Source organism: Mizuhopecten yessoensis, unplaced genomic scaffold, assembly GCF_002113885.1.
Source record: "Mizuhopecten yessoensis strain PY_sf001 unplaced genomic scaffold, ASM211388v2 scaffold3693, whole genome shotgun sequence".
NCBI classification, from domain to species: Eukaryota; Metazoa; Mollusca; class Bivalvia; order Pectinida; family Pectinidae; genus Mizuhopecten; species Mizuhopecten yessoensis.
Window position 1 is genome coordinate 87,506 of NW_018405172.1, and position 21,620 is coordinate 109,125.

General features: G+C 39.8%; 1 protein-coding gene across 1 annotated transcript in view; it reads left to right on the forward strand.

Moving 5' to 3' along the window:
* Positions 1-21,620, forward strand: part of LOC110447954 (ribonuclease 3-like) — a 67,694-nt gene that overhangs the window by 17,735 nt on the left and 28,339 nt on the right. Inside the window, exons 12-19 of the mRNA XM_021493952.1 lie at positions 5,903-6,072; positions 7,939-8,063; positions 8,777-8,905; positions 11,078-11,156; positions 11,485-11,592; positions 12,881-13,019; positions 13,682-13,802; positions 16,751-16,850. Coding sequence (XP_021349627.1) covers positions 5,903-6,072; positions 7,939-8,063; positions 8,777-8,905; positions 11,078-11,156; positions 11,485-11,592; positions 12,881-13,019; positions 13,682-13,802; positions 16,751-16,850 — 971 coding nt within the window. The remainder of the gene's footprint in view (positions 1-5,902; positions 6,073-7,938; positions 8,064-8,776; positions 8,906-11,077; positions 11,157-11,484; positions 11,593-12,880; positions 13,020-13,681; positions 13,803-16,750; positions 16,851-21,620) is intronic.

Genomic DNA, 21,620 nt, shown 5'->3' on the forward strand with positions numbered 1-21,620 from the left:
TGTACATGATTACCACACTGTGTCCTTGTGTACATGATTACCTCACTGTGTCCTTGTGTACATGATTACCACACTATGCTCTTGTGTACATGATTACCACACTGTGTCCTTGTGTACATGGTTACCACATTGTGTCCTTATGTATATGGTTACCACACTGTGTCCTTGTGCACATGATTACCACACTGTGTCCTTGTGTACATGATTAAATTTACCACACTGTGTCCTTGTGCACATGATTGTCACACTGTCCTTGTGTACATGATAACCACACTGTGTCCTTGTGTACATGATTACGACACTGTGTCCTTGTGTACATGATTACCACACTGTGTCCTTGTGTACATGATTACCACACTGTGTCCTTGTGTACATGATTACCACACTGTGTCCTTGTGTACATGATTACCACACTGTGTCCTTGTGTACATGATTACCACACTGTGTCCTTGTGTACATGATTACCACACTGTGTCCTTGTGTACATGATTACCACACTGTGTCCTTGTGTACATGATTACCACACTGTGTCCTTGTGTACATGATTACCACACTGTGTCCTTGTGTACATGATTACCACACTGTGTCCTTGTGTACATGATTACCACACTGTGTCCTTGTGTACATGATTACCACACTGTGTCCTTGTGTACATGATTACCACACTGTGTCCTTGTGTACATGATTACCACACTGTGTCCTTGTGTACATGATTACCACACTGTGTCCTTGTGTACATGATTACCACACTGTGTCCTTGTGTACATGATTACCACACTGTGTCCTTGTGTACATGATTACCACACTGTGTCCTTGTGTACATGATTACCACACTGTGTCCTTGTGTACATGATTACCACACTGTGTCCTTGTGTACATGATTACCACACTGTGTCCTTGTGTACATGATTACCACACTGTGTCCTTGTGTACATGATTACCACACTGTGTCCTTGTGTACATGATTACCACACTGTGTCCTTGTGTACATGATTACCACACTGTGTCCTTGTGTACATGATTACCACACTGTGTCCTTGTGTACATGATTACCACACTGTGTCCTTGTGTACATGATTACCACACTGTGTCCTTGTGTACATGATTACCACACTGTGTCCTTGTGTACATGATTACCACACTGTGTCCTTGTGTACATGATTACCACACTGTGTCCTTGTGTACATGATTACCACACTGTGTCCTTGTGTACATGATTACCACACTGTGTCCTTGTGTACATGATTACCACACTGTGTCCTTGTGTACATGATTACCACACTGTGTCCTTGTGTACATGATTACCACACTGTGTCCTTGTGTACATGATTACCACACTGTGTCCTTGTGTACATGATTACCACACTGTGTCCTTGTGTACATGATTACCACACTGTGTCCTTGTGTACATGATTACCACACTGTGTCCTTGTGTACATGATTACCACACTGTGTCCTTGTGTACATGATTACCACACTGTGTCCTTGTGTACATGATTACCACACTGTGTCCTTGTGTACATGATTACCACACTGTGTCCTTGTGTACATGATTACCACACTGTGTCCTTGTGTACATGATTACCACACTGTGTCCTTGTGTACATGATTACCACACTGTGTCCTTGTGTACATGATTACCACACTGTGTCCTTGTGTACATGATTACCACACTGTGTCCTTGTGTACATGATTACCACACTGTGTCCTTGTGTACATGATTACCACACTGTGTCCTTGTGTACATGATTACCACACTGTGTCCTTGTGTACATGATTACCACACTGTGTCCTTGTGTACATGATTACCACACTGTGTCCTTGTGTACATGATTACCACACTGTGTCCTTGTGTACATGATTACCACACTGTGTCCTTGTGTACATGATTACCACACTGTGTCCTTGTGTACATGATTACCACACTGTGTCCTTGTGTACATGATTACCACACTGTGTCCTTGTGTACATGATTACCACACTGTGTCCTTGTGTACATGATTACCACACTGTGTCCTTGTGTACATGATTACCACACTGTGTCCTTGTGTACATGATTACCACACTGTGTCCTTGTGTACATGATTACCACACTGTGTCCTTGTGTACATGATTACCACACTGTGTCCTTGTGTACATGATTACCACACTGTGTCCTTGTGTACATGATTACCACACTGTGTCCTTGTGTACATGATTACCACACTGTGTCCTTGTGTACATGATTACCACACTGTGTCCTTGTGTACATGATTACCACACTGTGTCCTTGTGTACATGATTACCACACTGTGTCCTTGTGTACATGATTACCACACTGTGTCCTTGTGTACATGATTACCACACTGTGTCCTTGTGTACATGATTACCACACTGTGTCCTTGTGTACATGATTACCGCACTATGTTCTTGTGTACACCATTACCACATTGTACCCTTGTGTACATGATTACCACACTATGTTCTTGTGTACACCATAACAACATTGTACCCTTGTTTATATGATTACCACATTGTACCCTTGTATACGCCATTACCACACTATGTTCTTGTGTACATGATTACCACACTATGTTCTTGTGTACACCATTACCACATTGTACCCTTGTTTATATGATTACCACATTGTACCCTTGTATACGCCATTACCACACTATGTTCTTGTGTACACCATAACCACATTGTACCCTTGTGTACACCATAACAACATTGTACCCTTGTTTATATGATTACCACATTGTACCCTTGTGTACATGATTACCACACTATGCTCTTGTGTACAACATCACCACATTGTACCCTTGTGTAGATGATTACCACATTGTACCCTTGTGTACATGATAACTACATTGTTCCCTTGTTTACATGATAACCACATTGTACCCTTGTGTACATGATTAACACATTGTACCCTTGTGTACGTGATAACCACACTGTGTCCTTGTGAACATGACTACCACACTGTGTCCTTGTGTACATGATTACCACATTGTACCCTTGTGTACATGATAGCCACACTGTGTCCTTGTGTACATGATTACCACACTGTGTCTTTGTGTACATGATTACCTCACTGTGTCCTTGTGTACATGATTACCACACTGTGTCCTTGTGTACATGATTACCACACTGTCCATGTGCACATGATTACAACACTTTGTCCTTGTGTACATGATTATATTTACCACACTGTGTCCTTGTGCACATGATTAGCACACTGTCCTTGTGTACATGATAACCACACTGTGTCCTTGTGTACATGATTACCACACTGTGTCCCTTTGTACATGATTACCACACTGTGTCCTTGTGTACATGATAACAACACTGTGTCCTTGTGTACATGATTGTCTCACTGTGTCCTTGTGTACATGATTACGACACTGTGTCCTTGTGTAGATGATTACCACACTGTGCCCTTGTGTACATGAGTACCACACTGTGTCCTTGCCACACTGAGTCTTTGTGTACATGATTCCCTCACTGTGTCCTTGTATACATAATTACCACACTGTGTTCTTGTGTACATGATTGGCTCACTGTGTCCTTTTGTATATGATTGCCACACTGTGTCCTTGTATACATAATTACCACACTGGGTCCTTGTGTACATGATGACCACACTGTGTCCTTGTCTACATGATAACAACACTGTGTGCTTGTGTACATGATTACCGCACTGTGTCCTTGTGTACGTGATTACCTCCCTGTGTCCTTGTGTATATGATTACCACACTGTGCCCTTGTGTACATGATTGTCTCACTGTGTCCTTGTGGACATGGTTACCACACTGTGTCCTGGTGTACATGATTACCCCATGATTACCACACTGTATCCTTGTGTACATGATTGGCTCACTGTGTCCTTGTATACATAATTACCACACTGTGTCATTGTGTACATGATTACCACGCTGTGTTCTTGTGTACATGATAACAACCCTGTGTCCTTGTGTATATGATTACCACACTGTGTCCCTTTCTACATGATTACCACCCTGTCCATGTGCCCATGATTACCACACTGTGTCCGTGTGTACATGATTACCAAAATGTGTCCTTGTGTACATGAATTCCTCACTGTGTCCTTTTGTATATGATTGCCACACTGTGTCCGTGTGAACATGATTACCACACTGAGTCCTTGTGTACATGATAACCACACTGTGTCCTTGTGAACATGATTACCCCACTGTGTCCCTGTGTACATGATTACCAAAATGTGTCCTTGTGTACATGTTTACCACACTGTCCTTGTTTAAATGATTACCACACTGTGCCCTTGTGTACATGATTGGCTCACTGTGTCCTTTTGTATATGATTGCCACACTGTGTCAGTGTGCACATGATTACCACCCTGTCCATGTGCCCATGATTACCACACTGTCCTTGTTTAAATGATTACCACACTGTGCCCTTGTGTACATGAGTACCACACTGTGTCCTTGTGCACATGAGTACCACACTGTGTCCTTGTCTACATGATAACAACACTGTGCCCTTGTGTACATGATTACGACGCTGTGTCCTTTTGTACATGAACACTGTGTCCTTGTGTGTCCATGTGCACATGATTACTACACTGAATCCTTGTGTACATGATTACAACACTGTGTCCTTGTGTGCATGATTACCACACTGTATCCTTGTGTACATGATTGTCTCACTGAGTCCTTGTGTACATGATTCCCTCACTGTGTCCTTGTTTACATGATTACCTCACTGTGTCATTGTGTACATAATTACCCCACTGTGTCCTTTTGTACATGAACACTGTGTCCTTGTGTACTTGATTACCACACTGTGTCTTTGTGTACATGATAACCACACTGTGTCCTTGCGTACATAATTACCACACTGGGTCCTTGTGGACATGATTACCCCACTGTGCCCTTGTGTACATGATTGTCTCACTGTGTCCTTGTGGACATGATTACCTCACTGTGCCCTTGTGTACATGATTAACACACTGTCCTTGTTTAAATGATTACCACACTGTGTTCTTGTGTACATGATTACCTAACTGTGTCCTTGTGTACGTGATTACCACACTGTGTACTGTCCATGTGCACATGATTACCACCCTGTGTCCCTTTGTACATGATTACAACACTGTGTCCTTGTGTGTCCATGTGCACATGATTACTACACTGTATCCTTGTGTACATGATTACGACACTGTGTCCTTGTGTCCATGATAACAACACTGTGCCCTTGTGTACATGAGTACCACACTGTGTCCTTATTTACATGATTACCACACTTTGTCCTTGTGTACATGATTACCCCACTGTGTCCTTGTGTATATGATTGCCACACTGTGTCCGTGTGCACATGATTACCACACTGTGTCCTTGTGTACATAATTACCACACTGTGTCCTTGTGTACATGATTACCACACTGTGTCCTTGTGTACATGATTACCACACTGTCCTTGTGTACATGATTACCACACTTTGTCCTTGTGTACATGATTACCTCACTGTGTCCTTGTGTACATGATTTGCTCACTGTGTCCTTGTGTACATGATTACCACACTGTGTCCTTGTGTACATGATTACCACACTGTGTCCATCCTTTTTATGTAGGAAAACTGTTGAACTTAAAACTTTTATACACTCACATGCTGGTATGGATTTGCCGAGATGAAATAGCTTAGATATATTTCCAACAAGCTGTTGATAGAGCTTTAGTTAGTTGAACATGTTATCTATGTGATGGATTATAATGTTCTTACTTGTGCAATGTCATAATAATGTTGATCATTGATGGATTTTATTGTAAAAGACTTATGACAAATTAACAGTTTTTTTTTGTTTTTTTTTATTTTTTTTTATTTTTTTTTACTTTTATGCAAGATTGGAATAAAATCATTTCAATATTTCCCTTTATTTCCAGAAAATGGTAAAGAAATCTTGTCAATGAATGAAGTCCTGTTATATTTGCTGCGATGCTCTAAACCGTTGTTGGAGGAGACAGAACTTGCCCAGATATTGAAGTCTGACCAGCACGACTGGGAAAATTTCCTGGATGAAATACGTGGAATGGTAGTCACCTATCCTGGAATGGTCAGTAGTAGCTGATGAAAGGAAGGATTAGGATGTGGGATAGAGGGGACCGGGGACTTGGAATAAATAATATTATCAATATGGATATCAACTGCCTTGCAGTATTGTGTAGTTGTTAATATTCTTGTGATATATATACTTCTCATTGTTTTGTAACACAAATTTCTCCACCATAGTTGAAACCTTTCGCAGCAAATATGATAAAATGATGACAAGATTAAAATCGAAATTAAGAACATGTAAGGAGTATGGTACAACAGTTATAGTGTGATGGAGAGATGGTACAACAGTTATAGTGTGATGGAGAGATGGTACAACAGTTATAGTTTGATGGAGAGATGGTACAACAGTTATAGTTTGATGGAGAGATGGTACAACAGTTATAGTTTGATGGAGAGATGGTACAACAGTTATAGTTTGATGGAGAGATGGTACAACAGTTATAGTTTGATGGAGAGATGGTACAACAGTTATAGTTTGATGGAGAGATGGTACAACAGTTATAGTTTGATGGAGAGATGGTACAACAGTTATAGTTTGATGGAGAGATGGTACAACAGTTATAGTTTGATGGAGAGATGGTACAACAGTTATAGTTTGATGGAGAGATGGTACAACAGTGATAGTTTGATGGAGAGATGGTACAACAGTTATAGTTTGATGGAGAGATGGTACAACAGTTATAGTTTGATGGAGAGATGGTACAACAGTTATAGTTTGATGGAGAGATGGTACAACAGTTATAGTTTGATGGAGAGATGGTACAACAGTTATAGTTTGATGGAGAGATGGTACAACAGTGATAGTTTGATGGAGAGATGGTACAACAGTGATAGTTTGATGGAGAGATGGTACAACAGTGATAGTTTGATGGAGAGATGGTACAACAGTGATAGTTTGATGGAGAGATGGTACAACAGTGATAGTTTGATGGAGAGATGGTACAACAGTGATAGTTTGATGGAGAGATGGTACAACAGTTATAGTTTGATGGAGAGATGGTACAACAGTGATAGTTTGATGGAGAAATTAATTTGGTTACATTTGCTATCTGAACTAGTTCCCCAAACTCGGAACTTTCTTCATGGCCAGCTATTAGCCAGTGTGAAAACTGTAATAAAAGCAGAGGTCAACACTGCAGATCAAGTACAGGTGCAAAAGAAGTTTGACATTTTCATATCAAATCAGTGTACAATTTCCTGTCACTTGAATGCAAACTTTCATTTTATCCCCAAAAAATTAGACAGTTTTGAAATTTTTGTTTTGTCAAGATTTTAAATTATTTTGAATATAAAACTGACGCTAAGTCTGATATGTAAGAGTTGATAACTTTAGATTAAAATGAAATATTAGTGATACATGTGAGATGACAGGATATGAAAACCACTAATAATCAACATACAAAACTAATCACTTAACAAAAAATAAAATTATTAATAAAAAAAATAATACTTAATAACTAAATAATAAACAAAGAAAATTAATTTAAAAACAAAATGAAAAATGACTCCCTTCTCATTTAAAGTATTATAATGTTCACTTAAATGCAGACAAATAAATTTTCTCCTGGATTATACCAAGTTTCTGTGTGTTATCATAATGATAATACTTGTAGATTATTATTGACTGTTGTAACAGAAGCCTAGCTCCCTGAGGATTATAATACTTGTAGATTATTATTGACTGTTGTAACAGAAGCCTAGCTCCCTGAGGATTATAATACTTGTAGATTATTATTGACTGTTGTAACAGAAGCCTAGCTCCCTGAGGATTATAATACTTGTAGATTATTATTGACTGTTGTAACAGAAGCCTAGCTCCCTGAGGATTATAATACTTGTAGATTATTATTGACTGTTGTAACAGAAGCCTAGCTCCCTGAGGATTGACCAGTTGGACAGACAGCAGTCAGAAACAGATGTGATCACTTATCCCCTCATTATCCACTTTGGTATTCGACCAGCTCAGCTCAGCTACGCTGGTGACCCCTAGTAAGTGTTGTGTTCATGAAGATATGCTGACGGCTCTAGTAAGTGGTGTGCTCTGTTCAGCCAAGCTTGGTACCCTTAGTAAGTGGTGTGGTCAGTTCATGATCAGCCAAGCTTGGTAACCTTAGTAAGTGGTGTGCTCAGTTCATCAAAGCTAGATATCCTTAGTAAGTGGTGAGCTTTGTTCAGGTGTACTGGTGATCCCCTAGAATTAAATTGAGCCCCACCCAGGCATCTGTCAGTTCATTCTGGGAAATGGCTTCAAAACCATTCCATGTATCTGTACGAAAGTTTGTAAATTAATTAGGATGCATTTGAGCATACCAGTGTTTTACTGTTCATATAATATTTCTGTACATTAGGCGTTAGCCATAATATACCCATGTTCTGTTGATGGCTGCATAGCAGGCCGAAACCTGTAGACAGTAAATCACACAAATCGTCCTTGTGGTGTTGAGATTCCTTTATTTCTCTATTATGTTTTATTAGTAAGGAGCTCTATAGAGTCCTTTCACAGATCCACCCTAGGACACCACCACAAAGTTCTACATCAGCAGTGTTTGATCACACCATTATTATTAAACAGGACATATGTATTTTGAAAGACAGAAGGATAAGAATCTAGTGTTGTATACAGTATTCTATAGGACGTTCTCATGCCTATATTTGAGAGTATTTACTTGAGGAAGTATTTATTGAGTGTTTGTATTGAACAGCTACCAGAAGACTTGGAAACAGTATGTGAAGTTTAAGCACCTCCTGAACAGTAAACCCAAGGTGACCTTCTCCGACAAACAAAAGTTAGAGCAGAAGGAAAGTTACCTCCAGGAGCTCCGTACCAAGAGGTATGACAACGAAACTTTGTTGTTCTTTATGTCTACACAAGGAAGTATCAGGACCTTCAATGGTAAACAGGTTTACATCAACTTGTGAGCTTGTTGTCAGAATCTCTATAAATAGTAAGTGTATAAACTTGTAAACTGTACTCTATATAGGATTATTTGTGTCTTAGACAGCCAGGTACTCACCTATGCTCTATATAGGATTATTTCTGTCTTAGACAGCCAGGTACTCACCTATACTCTATATAGGATTATTTTTGTCTTAGACAGCCAGGTACTCACCTATGCTCTATAGAGGATTATTTCTGTCTTAGACAGCCAGGTACTCACCTATTCTCTATATAGGATTATTTCTGTCTTAGACAGACAGGGACTCACTTATACTCTATATAGGATTATTTCTGTCTTAGACAACCAGGTACTCACCTATACTCTATATAGGATTATTTGTGTCTTAGACAGCCAGGTACTCACCTATGCTCTATATAGGATTATTTCTGTCTTAGACAGCCAGGTACTCACTTATACTCTATATAGGATTATTTCTGTCTTAGACAGCGAGGTATTCACCTATACTCTGTAGAGGATTATTTCTGTCTTAGACAGCCAGGTACTCACCTATACTCTATATAGGATTATTTCTGTCTTAGACAGCGAGGTATTCACCTATACTCTATACAGGATTATTTCTGTCTTAGACAGCCAGGTACCCACCTATGCTCTATATAGGATTATTTCTGTCTTAAACAGCCAGGTATTCACCTATACTCTATATAGGATTATTTCTGTCTTATACAGCCAGGTACTCACCTATACTCTATATAGGATTATTTCTGTCTTAGACAGCAGGGTACTCACCTATGCGCTATATAGGATTATTTCTGTCTTGAGACAGTCAGGTACTCACCTATACTCTATATAGGATTATTTCTGTCCTAGACAGCCAGGTACTCACCTATACTCTGTAGAGGATTATTTCTGTCTTAGACAGCGAGGTACTCACCTATACTCTATATAGGATTATTTGTGTCTTAGACAGCGAGGTACTCACCTATACTCTGTAGAGGATTATTTCTGTCTTAGACAGCCAGGTACTCACCTATACTCTATATAGGATTATTTGTGTCTAAGACAGCGGGATACTCACCTATACTCTTTAGAGGATTATTTCTGTCTTTGACAGCGAGGTACTCACCTATACTCTATATAGGATTATTTCTGTCTTAGACAGCCATGTACTCACCTATACTCTGTGGAGGATTATTTCTGTCTGAGACAGCGAGGTACTCACCTATACTCTGTAGAGGATTATTTCTGTCTTAGACAGCCAGGTACTCACCTATACTCTGTGGAGGATTATTTCTGTCTGAGACAGCGAGGTACTCACCTATACTCTGTAGAGGATTATTTGTGTCTTAGACAGTCAGGCACTCACCTATACTCTATATAGGATTATTTGTGTCTTAGACAGCGGGGGACTCACCTATACTCTGTAGAGGATTATTTGTGTCTTAGACAGCCAGGCACTCACCTATACTCTGTGGTGGATTTTTTCTGTCTTAGACAGCGAGGTACTCACATATACTCTGTAGAGGATTATTTGTGTCTTAGACAGTCAGGCACTCACCTATACTCTATATAGGATTATTTGTGTCTTAGACAGCGGGGTACTCACCTATACTCTGTAGAGGATTATTTATGTCTTAGACAGCCAGGTACTCACCTATACTCTGTAAAGGATTATTTCTGTCTTAGACAGCCAGGTACTCGCCTATACTCTATATAGGATTATTTCTGTCTTAGACAGCCAGGTACCCACCTATGCTCTATATAGGATTATTTGTGTCTTAGACAGCCAGGTACTCACCTATACTCTGTGGTGGATTTTTTCTGTCTTAGACAGCGAGGTACTCACCTATACTCTGTAGAGGATTATTTGTGTCTTAGACAGCCAGGTACTCGCCTGTACTCTATATAGGATTATTTCTGTCTTAGACAGTCAGGTACTCACCTATACTCTATAGAGGATTATTTCTGTCTTAGACAGCCAGGTACTCGCCTGTACTCTATATAGGATTATTTCTGTCTTAGACAGCCAGGTACTCACCTATACTCTATATAGGATTATTTCTGTCTTTGACAGCCAGGTACTCACTCTGTGTCGCTTTGTTTCAGCACCATGAAGAGGGAGGTCACCGTGGAGATTAGTAGTGAGGGTTTCCTGAGGACCGGGATTAAGTCAGATATAACCCAGGTCACTATTTCCTCTTGTTTTTGACAATCAGCTGTAATGCTGGAGTGTGCTGATATGAACATGATTCACTCCTAATACTTAATAACTTATACTTGCATTAAACCTTTATAAATACATTAAGTTGTATATTTTGTATATTTTATTTTGGGCCTAACACTGGGTCAAATTATTTTTCTGTCTGCATTAAACTTAATGTTGCATATATACTTACACAAAAGAGATAAATAGAACAGATGTTGGATTGCTATCCATCTTCTCCAAGTAAGATATATATTTATATATATATATATAAAAAAATGTTCAATTTTATTTTGTACTTTGTCCCCAGCATGCCATGCTGATCCCTGTGTTGCTAGGGCACCTGAGGTTCCACCAATGCCTGTCTGTGTTGGAGAAAACTCTCGACTACAGGTTTAACGACAGATCACTCTTACAGGTCTGGACAAAGGGAGACCACTTACATATTTATTTATTTATTTTTAGGTCACCTGAGCTTTGCTCAAGTGACCTATGCTTATCGCTTTCCGTCCGTCGTCGTCCGTCATGTGTAAACTAACTTTTTACATTTTCAATTTCTTCTCAAGAACCAGTGGATGGATTTTTTTCAAACTTGGTCAGAATCATCCTTGGTAGATGAGGATACAAAATTATAAAATTGGGATTCCTACCCCAACCCCTGGGGCCAGGGCGGGGCCCCAAAGGGAAAATTAACCAATATTTCCAAAATTTTCTCCTCCAGAAAGAAAATCATCAGGGGCTTTATTTAAATCGTAAATTTCAGGACCCCGAGCTATCCGTTCTCCCTTGGGGAGGGGGTAAAGTTTACTATAGTTTATATAGGGAAATAACACTTTTGGGTATATTTTATCCATTTTCAGCAGAAAATTACTCAAACTTAGTCAGAATCATCTTTGGTGAATGAGAGTATTACTTTGTAAAATTGGGATTCCTGCCCCATACCCAGGGGCTAGGGCGGGGCCCCAAAGGGTACATTTACCAATATTTTAAAATTCTTATCCTTTGATGACATGACAAGTATTGTATTTCACTTAGTTTACATGCTGATTTCCACATCACATCTAAACAATAAAATAAAGCTACCAGTACCTATAATATAACTCAGGTGACCATGAAGGCCCTTGGGCCTCTTGTTCTTATGGATTATAAATGATAGATTACTCTTTGTTAATCGTTTTTATGATACTATTACATCTGGACAAGCTGGTGGCTGGTTTCATTCCCTAACATCCCTGGCAGCCAGTGTGTTAACTCACAGATATATTGTGGGTCTCTTCAGTTTTGCTGGGACAAATATCTTTTGTCCTGTACTTAAACCTGATGTTTATGTTTCATGCTATACCACTTAATGTATTTGGATTTAATGTCACGGTGGTTTAATGTCACGGTGGTTTAATGTCATGATGGTTTAATGTCATGGTGGTTTCTGAAATTGCAAATACTGAACTTTGTTAAAACCAGAATAAAGCAAAAATAGGACTCTTTCAATAACTAAAAGTGCCATACAGTACTACAAAAGACATTTTGTCCATCTTGGATTTTTACCTCTTTTGTCCACATTTATTCAACATAAGTAAATATTTACCTGATATTTATAATCTCATAGAAGTGAGCTAATTCAGTGTGTGGGAGAAATTTACTACTTAAAGAGGCCAATTTACAGAGGAAGTACATAACACATTATAACTGTCTGGTTTTGTTTACAGTTGGCCTTGACCCACACCTCATACAAGGTCAACTATGGAACAAACCCCGACCACGCCCGCAACTCTCTGTCAAACTGTGGAAGGAGGCAGTTAGAGTATGGCGATCGTAAGATTCATTACGCCCACACTCGCAAACGGGGTAAGTAAACAAACATGTTGTGTATAGCTGTTAGTTGGGGCTCGTTTTAGTTCCACAAATATGTCTTAGCTGAGCTGGTAGAAATTTCCCCTAATATATGCAGTAAACAAAATATGAATCTTATGCGAGTAAGTTATTCTCAGACCAGAGTCTTTCCTTGTAATAAACTAACTTAAGTATCAGAATGTAGCTATTCTCAAATATGGGAATGTTAATCATTAATCAAGAGAAGATTATAAACACAAGTTTAAACTAGACAAATATGTACATGTTTTTCTTGTTCTTTTACTTAGCAAACATATTATCATTAAACATAAGTTCTCTGGATTTTTTTTATAACAAGTTCCATTTATTTATTTTTTTTAAATCCAGAGAACTTATGTTTGATGATGAAATGAATAATTCAGATAACACATTTTAAAACATTTTGAAGTGAACGTATGTGACAGTGTAGATTTTTACACTCAATGATAAACCTTTCCTACATTACCAGTAATAAGACCGGTGTAAACCCACCACCTTGTTAAATGATATAACAAGTACGGGTTATGTCTAGAAGTAAGTTTGTTTAGTACTGATGTACCCCTTTGAAGGACTGAACTGCTATGGCTGATCACAGGTAAAGTGAGTTGTTTAGAGGGTTTTCTGTTGGCTGTTGACAGGTATAAACATCCTCTTAAACATCATGTCTCGGATGGGTAACAAGGAGGAGTTGTCCTCGGAGATCCCACACAATGAGCGACTTGAGTTTCTCGGGGATGCCGTAGTGGAGTTCATCACAAGGTGCAGTAGAGTCCCAACCCTTCCACCATTAAACATACATTCTACTTTCTTGTTCTGTGGTAGATCAACATACATGATATCCCTTTATTACACTTAGTCTAGCCATTACTCCTCCTTTGGTATTGGATAGCGCCTGACATCAATATTAACATACACGATATCCCTTTATTACACTTAGTCTAGCCATTACTCCTCCGTTGGTATTGGATAGCGCCTGACATCAATATTAACATACACAATATCCCTTTATTACACTTAGTCTAGCCATTACTCCTCCGTTGGTATTGGATAGCTCCTCACCTCAATATTAACATACACGATATGCCTTTATTACACTTAGTCTAGCCATTACTCCTCAGTTGGTATTGGATAGCGCCTCACATCAATGTTAACATACACGATATCCCTTTATTCCACTTAGTCTAGCCATTACTCCTCCGTTGGTATCGGATAGCGCCTCACATCAATATTAACATACACGGTATCCCTTTATTACACTTAGTCTAGCCTTAACTCCTCCGTTGGTATTGGATAGCGCCTCACATCAATATTAACATAAACGATATGCCTTTATTACACTTAGTCTAGCCATTACTCCTCCGTTGGTATTGGATAGCTCCTCACCTCAATATTAACATACACGATATGCCTTTATTACACTTAGTCTAGCCATTACTCCTCCGTTGGTATTGGATAGCTCCTCACCTCAATATTAACATACACGATATGCCTTTATTACACTTAGTCTAGCCATTACTCCTCCGTTGGTATCGGATAGCGCCTCACATCAATATTAACATACACGGTATCCCTTTATTACACTTAGTCTAGCCTTAACTCCTCCGTTGGTATTGGATAGCGCCTCACATCAATATTAACATACACGATATCCCTTTATTACACTTAGTCTAGCCTTAACTCCTCCGTTGGTATTGGATAGCGCCTCACATCAATATTAACATACACGATATGCCTTTATTACACTTAGTCTAGCCATTACTCCTCCGTTGGTATTGGATAGCTCCTCACATCAATAATACTACTGTACACAGATGGTTCAGTGTTACATTTCTCCGCGGCAGTGATGCACTGATGACATTGTTGTTGTAGTTAGAGTAGCTCTTATTGGCGTTAAATCGTATATCATGTGTTCTACACATTTTTTTGATTTTGTGTTATCATTTTTGTAGTATTGTGTCATGTTTTCATGTGAGTTACTTAAATGATTATATTATCATGTTAAAATGTTTTAAATTTAGTTTGAAAATTCACTTTAAAAAAACCTTACCATTTGTTGAGTAGTTTTGTAGTTATACGTGTGACATATATAATTGGTAATCTATTGCAGTGTCCACCTGTTCTATATGTGTGACATATATAATTGGTAATCTATTACAGTGTCCACCTGTTCTATATGTGTGACATATATAATTGGTAATCTATTGCAGTGTCCACCTGTTCTATATGTGTGACATATATAATTGGTAATCTATTGCAGTGTCCACCTGTTCTATATGTGTGACATATATAATTGGTAATCTATTGCAGTGTCCACCTGTTCTATATGTGTGACATATATAATTGGTAATCTATTGCAGTGTCCACCTGTTCTATATGTGTGACATATATAATTGGTAATCTATTGCAGTGTCCACCTGTTCTATATGTGTGACATATATAATTGGTAATCTATTGCAGTGTCCACCTGTTCTATATGTGTGACATATATAATTGGTAATCTATTGCAGTGTCCACCTGTTCTATATGTGTGACATATATAATTGGTAATCTATTGCAGTGTCCACCTGTTCTATATGTGTGACATATATAATTGGTAATCTATTGCAGTGTCCACCTGTTCTATATGTGTGACATATATAATTGGTAATCTATTGCAGTGTCCACCTGTTCTATATGTGTGACATATATAATTGGTAATCTATTGCAGTGTCCACCTGTTCTATATGTGTGACATATATAATTGGTAATCTATTGCAGTGTCCACCTGTTCTATATGTGTGACATATATAATTGGTAATCTATTGCAGTGTCCACCTGTTCTATATGTGTGACATATATAATTGGTAATCTATTGCAGTGTCCACCTGTTCTATATGTGTGACATATATAATTGGTAATCTATTGCAGTGTCCACCTGTTCTATATGTGTGACATATATAATTGGTAATCTATTGCAGTGTCCACCTGTTCTATATGTGTGACATATATAATTGGTAATCTATTGCAGTGTCCACCTGTTCTATATGTGTGACATATATAATTGGTAATCTATTGCAGTGTCCACCTGTTCTATATGTGTGACATATATAATTGGTAATCTATTGCAGTGTCCACCTGTTCTATATGTGTGACATATATAATTGGTAATCTATTGCAGTGTCCACCTGTTCTATATGTGTGACATATATAATTGGTAATCTATTGCAGTGTCCACCTGTTCTATATGTGTGACATATATAATTGGTAATCTATTGCAGTGTCCACCTGTTCTATATGTGTGACATATATAATTGGTAATCTATTGCAGTGTCCACCTGTTCTATATGTGTGACATATATAATTGGTAATCTATTGCAGTGTCCACCTGTTCTATATGTGTGACATATATAATTGGTAATCTATTGCAGTGTCCACCTGTTCTATATGTGTGACATATATAATTGGTAATCTATTGCAGTGTCCACCTGTTCTATATGTGTGACATATATAATTGGTAATCTATTGCAGTGTCCACCTGTTCTATATGTGTGACATATATAATTGGTAATCTATTGCAGTGTCCACCTGTTCTATATGTGTGACATATATAATTGGTAATCTATTGCAGTGTCCACCTGTTCTATATGTGTGACATATATAATTGGTAATCTATTGCAGTGTCCACCTGTTCTATATGTGTGACATATATAATTGGTAATCTATTGCAGTGTCCACCTGTTCCATATGTTTCCCTGGCTAGAGGAAGGTGGACTGACCACATACAGAGCCGCTATTGTCCAGAATCAACAATTAGCTGTACTGGCGAAGGTCACTATCAAACTGAAATAATCAGGCTCTTTACAGTAGAATACCATTCTCAGCACTTTCTTACCTTTTATTAGCTCACCTGGCCGAAGGCCAAGTGATGAGCTTATGCCGTGGTGCTGCGTCCATCGTCCCTCTGTCTGGTGTCAACTTTTTACTCTAAACAATTTCTTCTCAGTAACCAAATGGCCTAGGATGATGATAATTGGCCAGTAGCATGCTGGGATGAATGACCTTCATCCATTTTCAAGGTCACAGGGGTCAAATATGTTAAAAACCTTTAAACAACTTCTCCTGAATAACCAAGAGACCTATAAGGTGATGATATTTGGCCAATAATATGCTGGGATAAAGGGCTACCAAGTTTGTTCAAATGAGTGACCTTGACTTATATCAAGGTCACAGGGGTCAAATATGGTTAAACCTTTTAACAACTTCTTCTGAATAACTAATATACCTAGGGTGTTGATATTTGGTCATTAACATCCTGGGATGAATGGCTACTAAGTTTGTTCAAATTAAGGGGTCAATTAGGGTTGAAAACTGTAACTTTATAATCAGAAAGACCAGGGTGATGATATTTGGCCAATAACATGCTGGGATGAAGGGCTACCAAGTTTGTTCAAATGAATGACCTTCCCCAATTTGCATGGTCACAGGGGTAAAATATGTTGAAACCTTTAAACAACTTCTGAATAATCTTAGGGTCAAGGATAATGATATTTGGCCAGAAGCATGCTGGTATGAAAGGCTACAAAGTCTGTTCAACTTAATGCCCTTGTTTGACTTTCAAGGTCAATTGAGTCACATGTTGCAATCTTTTAATAGATTCATTTGAATCGAATACTAGTATTCTCCCTCATTTTTTTTTTAACCATCACATTAAATAAAATTGATATAGCTTGAGAAAGTTTGTACAAAAGAAGCCATGTTTTAATTGGTAACTGCTACTAGCCCTGAGTTGGTTGTGGTAGATATGGGCTTGATTGGTAGCTATTACTAGCCCTGAGGTGGTTGTGGTAGGTATGGACTTGATTGGTATCTACTACTAGCCCTGAGGTGGTTTTGGTAGGGATGGATTTGATTGGTAACTACTACTAGCCCTGGGGTGGTTGTGGTAGGTACAGACTTGATTGGGAACTACTACTAGCCCTGAGGTGGTTGTGGTAGGGACAGACATGATTGGGAACTACTAATAGTCCTGAGGTGGTTGTGGTAGGGATAGACTTGATTGGTATTAACTACTAGCCCTGAGGTGGTTATGGTAGGTATGGACTTGATTGGTAGCTACTACTAGCCCTGAGGTGGTTATGGTAGGGACAGACTTGATTGGTAACTACTACTAGCCCTTAGGTGGTTTTGGTAGGTACGGACTTGATTGGTATTTAATACTAGCCCTGAGGTGGTTTTGGTAGGTATAGATTTGATTGGTAACTACTACTAGCCCTGGGGTGGTTGTGGTAGGTACAGACTTGATTGGTAAATACTACTAGCCCTGAGGTGGTTGTGGTAGGCACAAACTTGATTGGTAACTACTACTAGCCCTGAGGTGGTTGTGGTAGGTATAGACTTGATTGGTAGCTACTACTAGCTCTGAGGTGGCTGTGGTAGGAATGGACTTGATTGGTAACTACTACTAGCCCTGAGGTGGTTTTGGTAGGTATGGATTTGATTGGTAACTACTACTAGCCCTGAGGTGGTTGTGATAGGTATATACTTGATTGGTAACTACTACTAGCCCTGAGGTGGTTTTGGTAGGTACGGACTTGATTGGTATTTACTACTAGCCCTGAGGTGGTTTTAGTAGGTACAGACTTGATTGGTAACTACTACTAGCCCTGGGGTGGTTGTGGTAGGTACATACTTGATTGGTAACTACTACTAGCCCTGAGGTGGTTGTGGTAGGAATGGACTTTATTGGTATTTACTACTAACCCTGAGGTGGTTGTGGTAGGTACAGACTTGATTGGTAACTACTACTTGCCCTGAGGTGGTTGTGGTAGGTATAGACTTGATTGGTAGCTACTACTAGCCCTGAGGTGGTTTTGGTAGGTACAGACTTGATTGGTAGCTACTACTAGCTCTGAGGTGGCTGTGGTAGGAATGGACTTGATTGGTATTTACTACTAACCCTGAGGTGGTTGTGGTAGGTATAGACTTGATTGGTAACTACTACTAGCTCTGAGGTGGTTGTGGTAGGTACAGACTTGATTGGTAACTACTACTAGCCCTGAGGTGGTTTTGGTAGGTATAGACTTGATTGGTATTAACTACTATCCCTGAGGTGGTTGTGGTAGGTATGGATTTGATTGGTATTAACTACTATCCCTGAGGTGGTTGTGGTAGGTATAGACTTGATTAGTAGCTACTACTATCCCTGAGGTGGTTGTGGTAGGTATGGATTTGATTGGTATTAACTACTATCCCTGAGGTGGTTGTGGTAGGTATAGACTTGATTGGTAACTACTACTAGCCCTGAGGTGGTTGTGGTAGGTATGGACTTGATTGGTAACTACTACTAGCCCTGAGGTGGTTGTGGTAGGTATGGACTTGATTGGTAACTACTACTAGCCCTGAGGTGGTTGTGGTAGGTATGGACTTGATTGGTAACTACTACTAGCCCTGAGGTGGTTGTGGTAGGTATGGACTTGATTGGTAACTACTACTAGCCCTGAGGTGGTTGTGGTAGGTATGGACTTGATTGGTAACTACTACTAGCCCTGAGGTGGTTGTGGTAGGTATGGACTTGATTGGTAACTACTACTAGCCCTGAGGTGGTTGTGGTAGGTATGGACTTGATTGGTAACTACTACTAGCCCTGAGGTGGTTGTGGTAGGTATGGACTTGATTGGTAACTACTACTAGCCCTGAGGTGGTTGTGGTAGGTATGGACTTGATTGGTAACTACTACTAGCCCTGAGGTGGTTGTGGTAGGTATGGACTTGATTGGTAACTACTACTAGCCCTGAGGTGGTTGTGGTAGGTATGGACTTGATTGGTAACTACTACTAGCCCTGAGGTGGTTGTGGTAGGTATGGACTTGATTGGTAACTACTACTAGCCCTGAGGTGGTTGTGGTAGGTATGGACTTGATTGGTAACTACTACTAGCCCTGAGGTGGTTGTGGTAGGTATGGACTTGATTGGTAACTACTACTAGCCCTGAGGTGGTTGTGGTAGGTATGGACTTGATTGGTAACTACTACTAGCCCTGAGGTGGTTGTGGTAGGTATGGACTTGATTGGTAACTACTACTAGCCCTGAGGTGGTTGTGGTAGGTATGGACTTGATTGGTAACTACTACTAGCCCTGAGGTGGTTGTGGTAGGTATGGACTTGATTGGTAACTACTACTAGCCCTGAGGTGGTTGTGGTAGGTATGGACTTGATTGGTAACTACTACTAGCCCTGAGGTGGTTGTGGTAGGTATGGACTTGATTGGTAACTACTACTAGCCCTGAGGTGGTTGTGGTAGGTATGGACTTGATTGGTAACTACTACTAGCCCTGAGGTGGTTGTGGTAGGTATGGACTTGATTGGTAACTACTACTAGCCCTGAGGTGGTTGTGGTAGGTATGGACTTGATTGGTAACTACTACTAGCCCTGAGGTGGTTGTGGTAGGTATGGACTTGATTGGTAACTACTACTAGCCCTGAGGTGGTTGTGGTAGGTATGGACTTGATTGGTAACTACTACTAGCCCTGAGGTGGTTGTGGTAGGTATGGACTTGATTGGTAACTACTACTAGCCCTGAGGTGGTTGTGGTAGGTATGGACTTGATTGGTAACTACTACTAGCCCTGAGGTGGTTGTGGTAGGTATGGACTTGATTGGTAACTACTACTAGCCCTGAGGTGGTTGTGGTAGGTATGGACTTGATTGGTAACTACTACTAGCCCTGAGGTGGTTGTGGTAGGTATGGACTTGATTGGTAACTACTACTAGCCCTGAGGTGGTTGTGGTAGGTATGGACTTGATTGGTAACTACTACTAGCCCTGAGGTGGTTGTGGTAGGTATGGACTTGATTGGTAACTACTACTAGCCCTGAGGTGGTTGTGGTAGGTATGGACTTGATTGGTAACTACTACTAGCCCTGAGGTGGTTGTGGTAGGTATGGACTTGATTGGTAACTACTACTAGCCCTGAGGTGGTTGTGGTAGGTATGGACTTGATTGGTAACTACTACTAGCCCTGAGGTGGTTGTGGTAGGTATGGACTTGATTGGTAACTACTACTAGCCCTGAGGTGGTTGTGGTAGGTATGGACTTGATTGGTAACTACTACTAGCCCTGAGGTGGTTGTGGTAGGTATGGACTTGATTGGTAACTACTACTAGCCCTGAGGTGGTTGTGGTAGGTATGGACTTGATTGGTAACTACTACTAGCCCTGAGGTGGTTGTGGTAGGTATGGACTTGATTGGTAACTACTACTAGCCCTGAGGTGGTTGTGGTAGGTATGGACTTGATTGGTAACTACTACTAGCCCTGAGGTGGTTGTGGTAGGTATAGACTTGATTGGTAACTACTACTAGCCCTGAGGTGGTTGTGGTAGGTATGGACTTGGTTGGTAACTACTACTAGCCCTGAGGTGGTTGTGGTAGGTATGGACTTGATTGGTAACTACTACTAGCCCTGAGGTGGTTGTGGTAGGTATAGACTTGATTGGTAACTACTACTAGCCCTGAGGTGGTTATGGTAGGTATAGACTTGACTCATGTTCCACAAAACATTAAATAATACCATTATGAGGTCGCTTTCGTAAAAAATACCATAA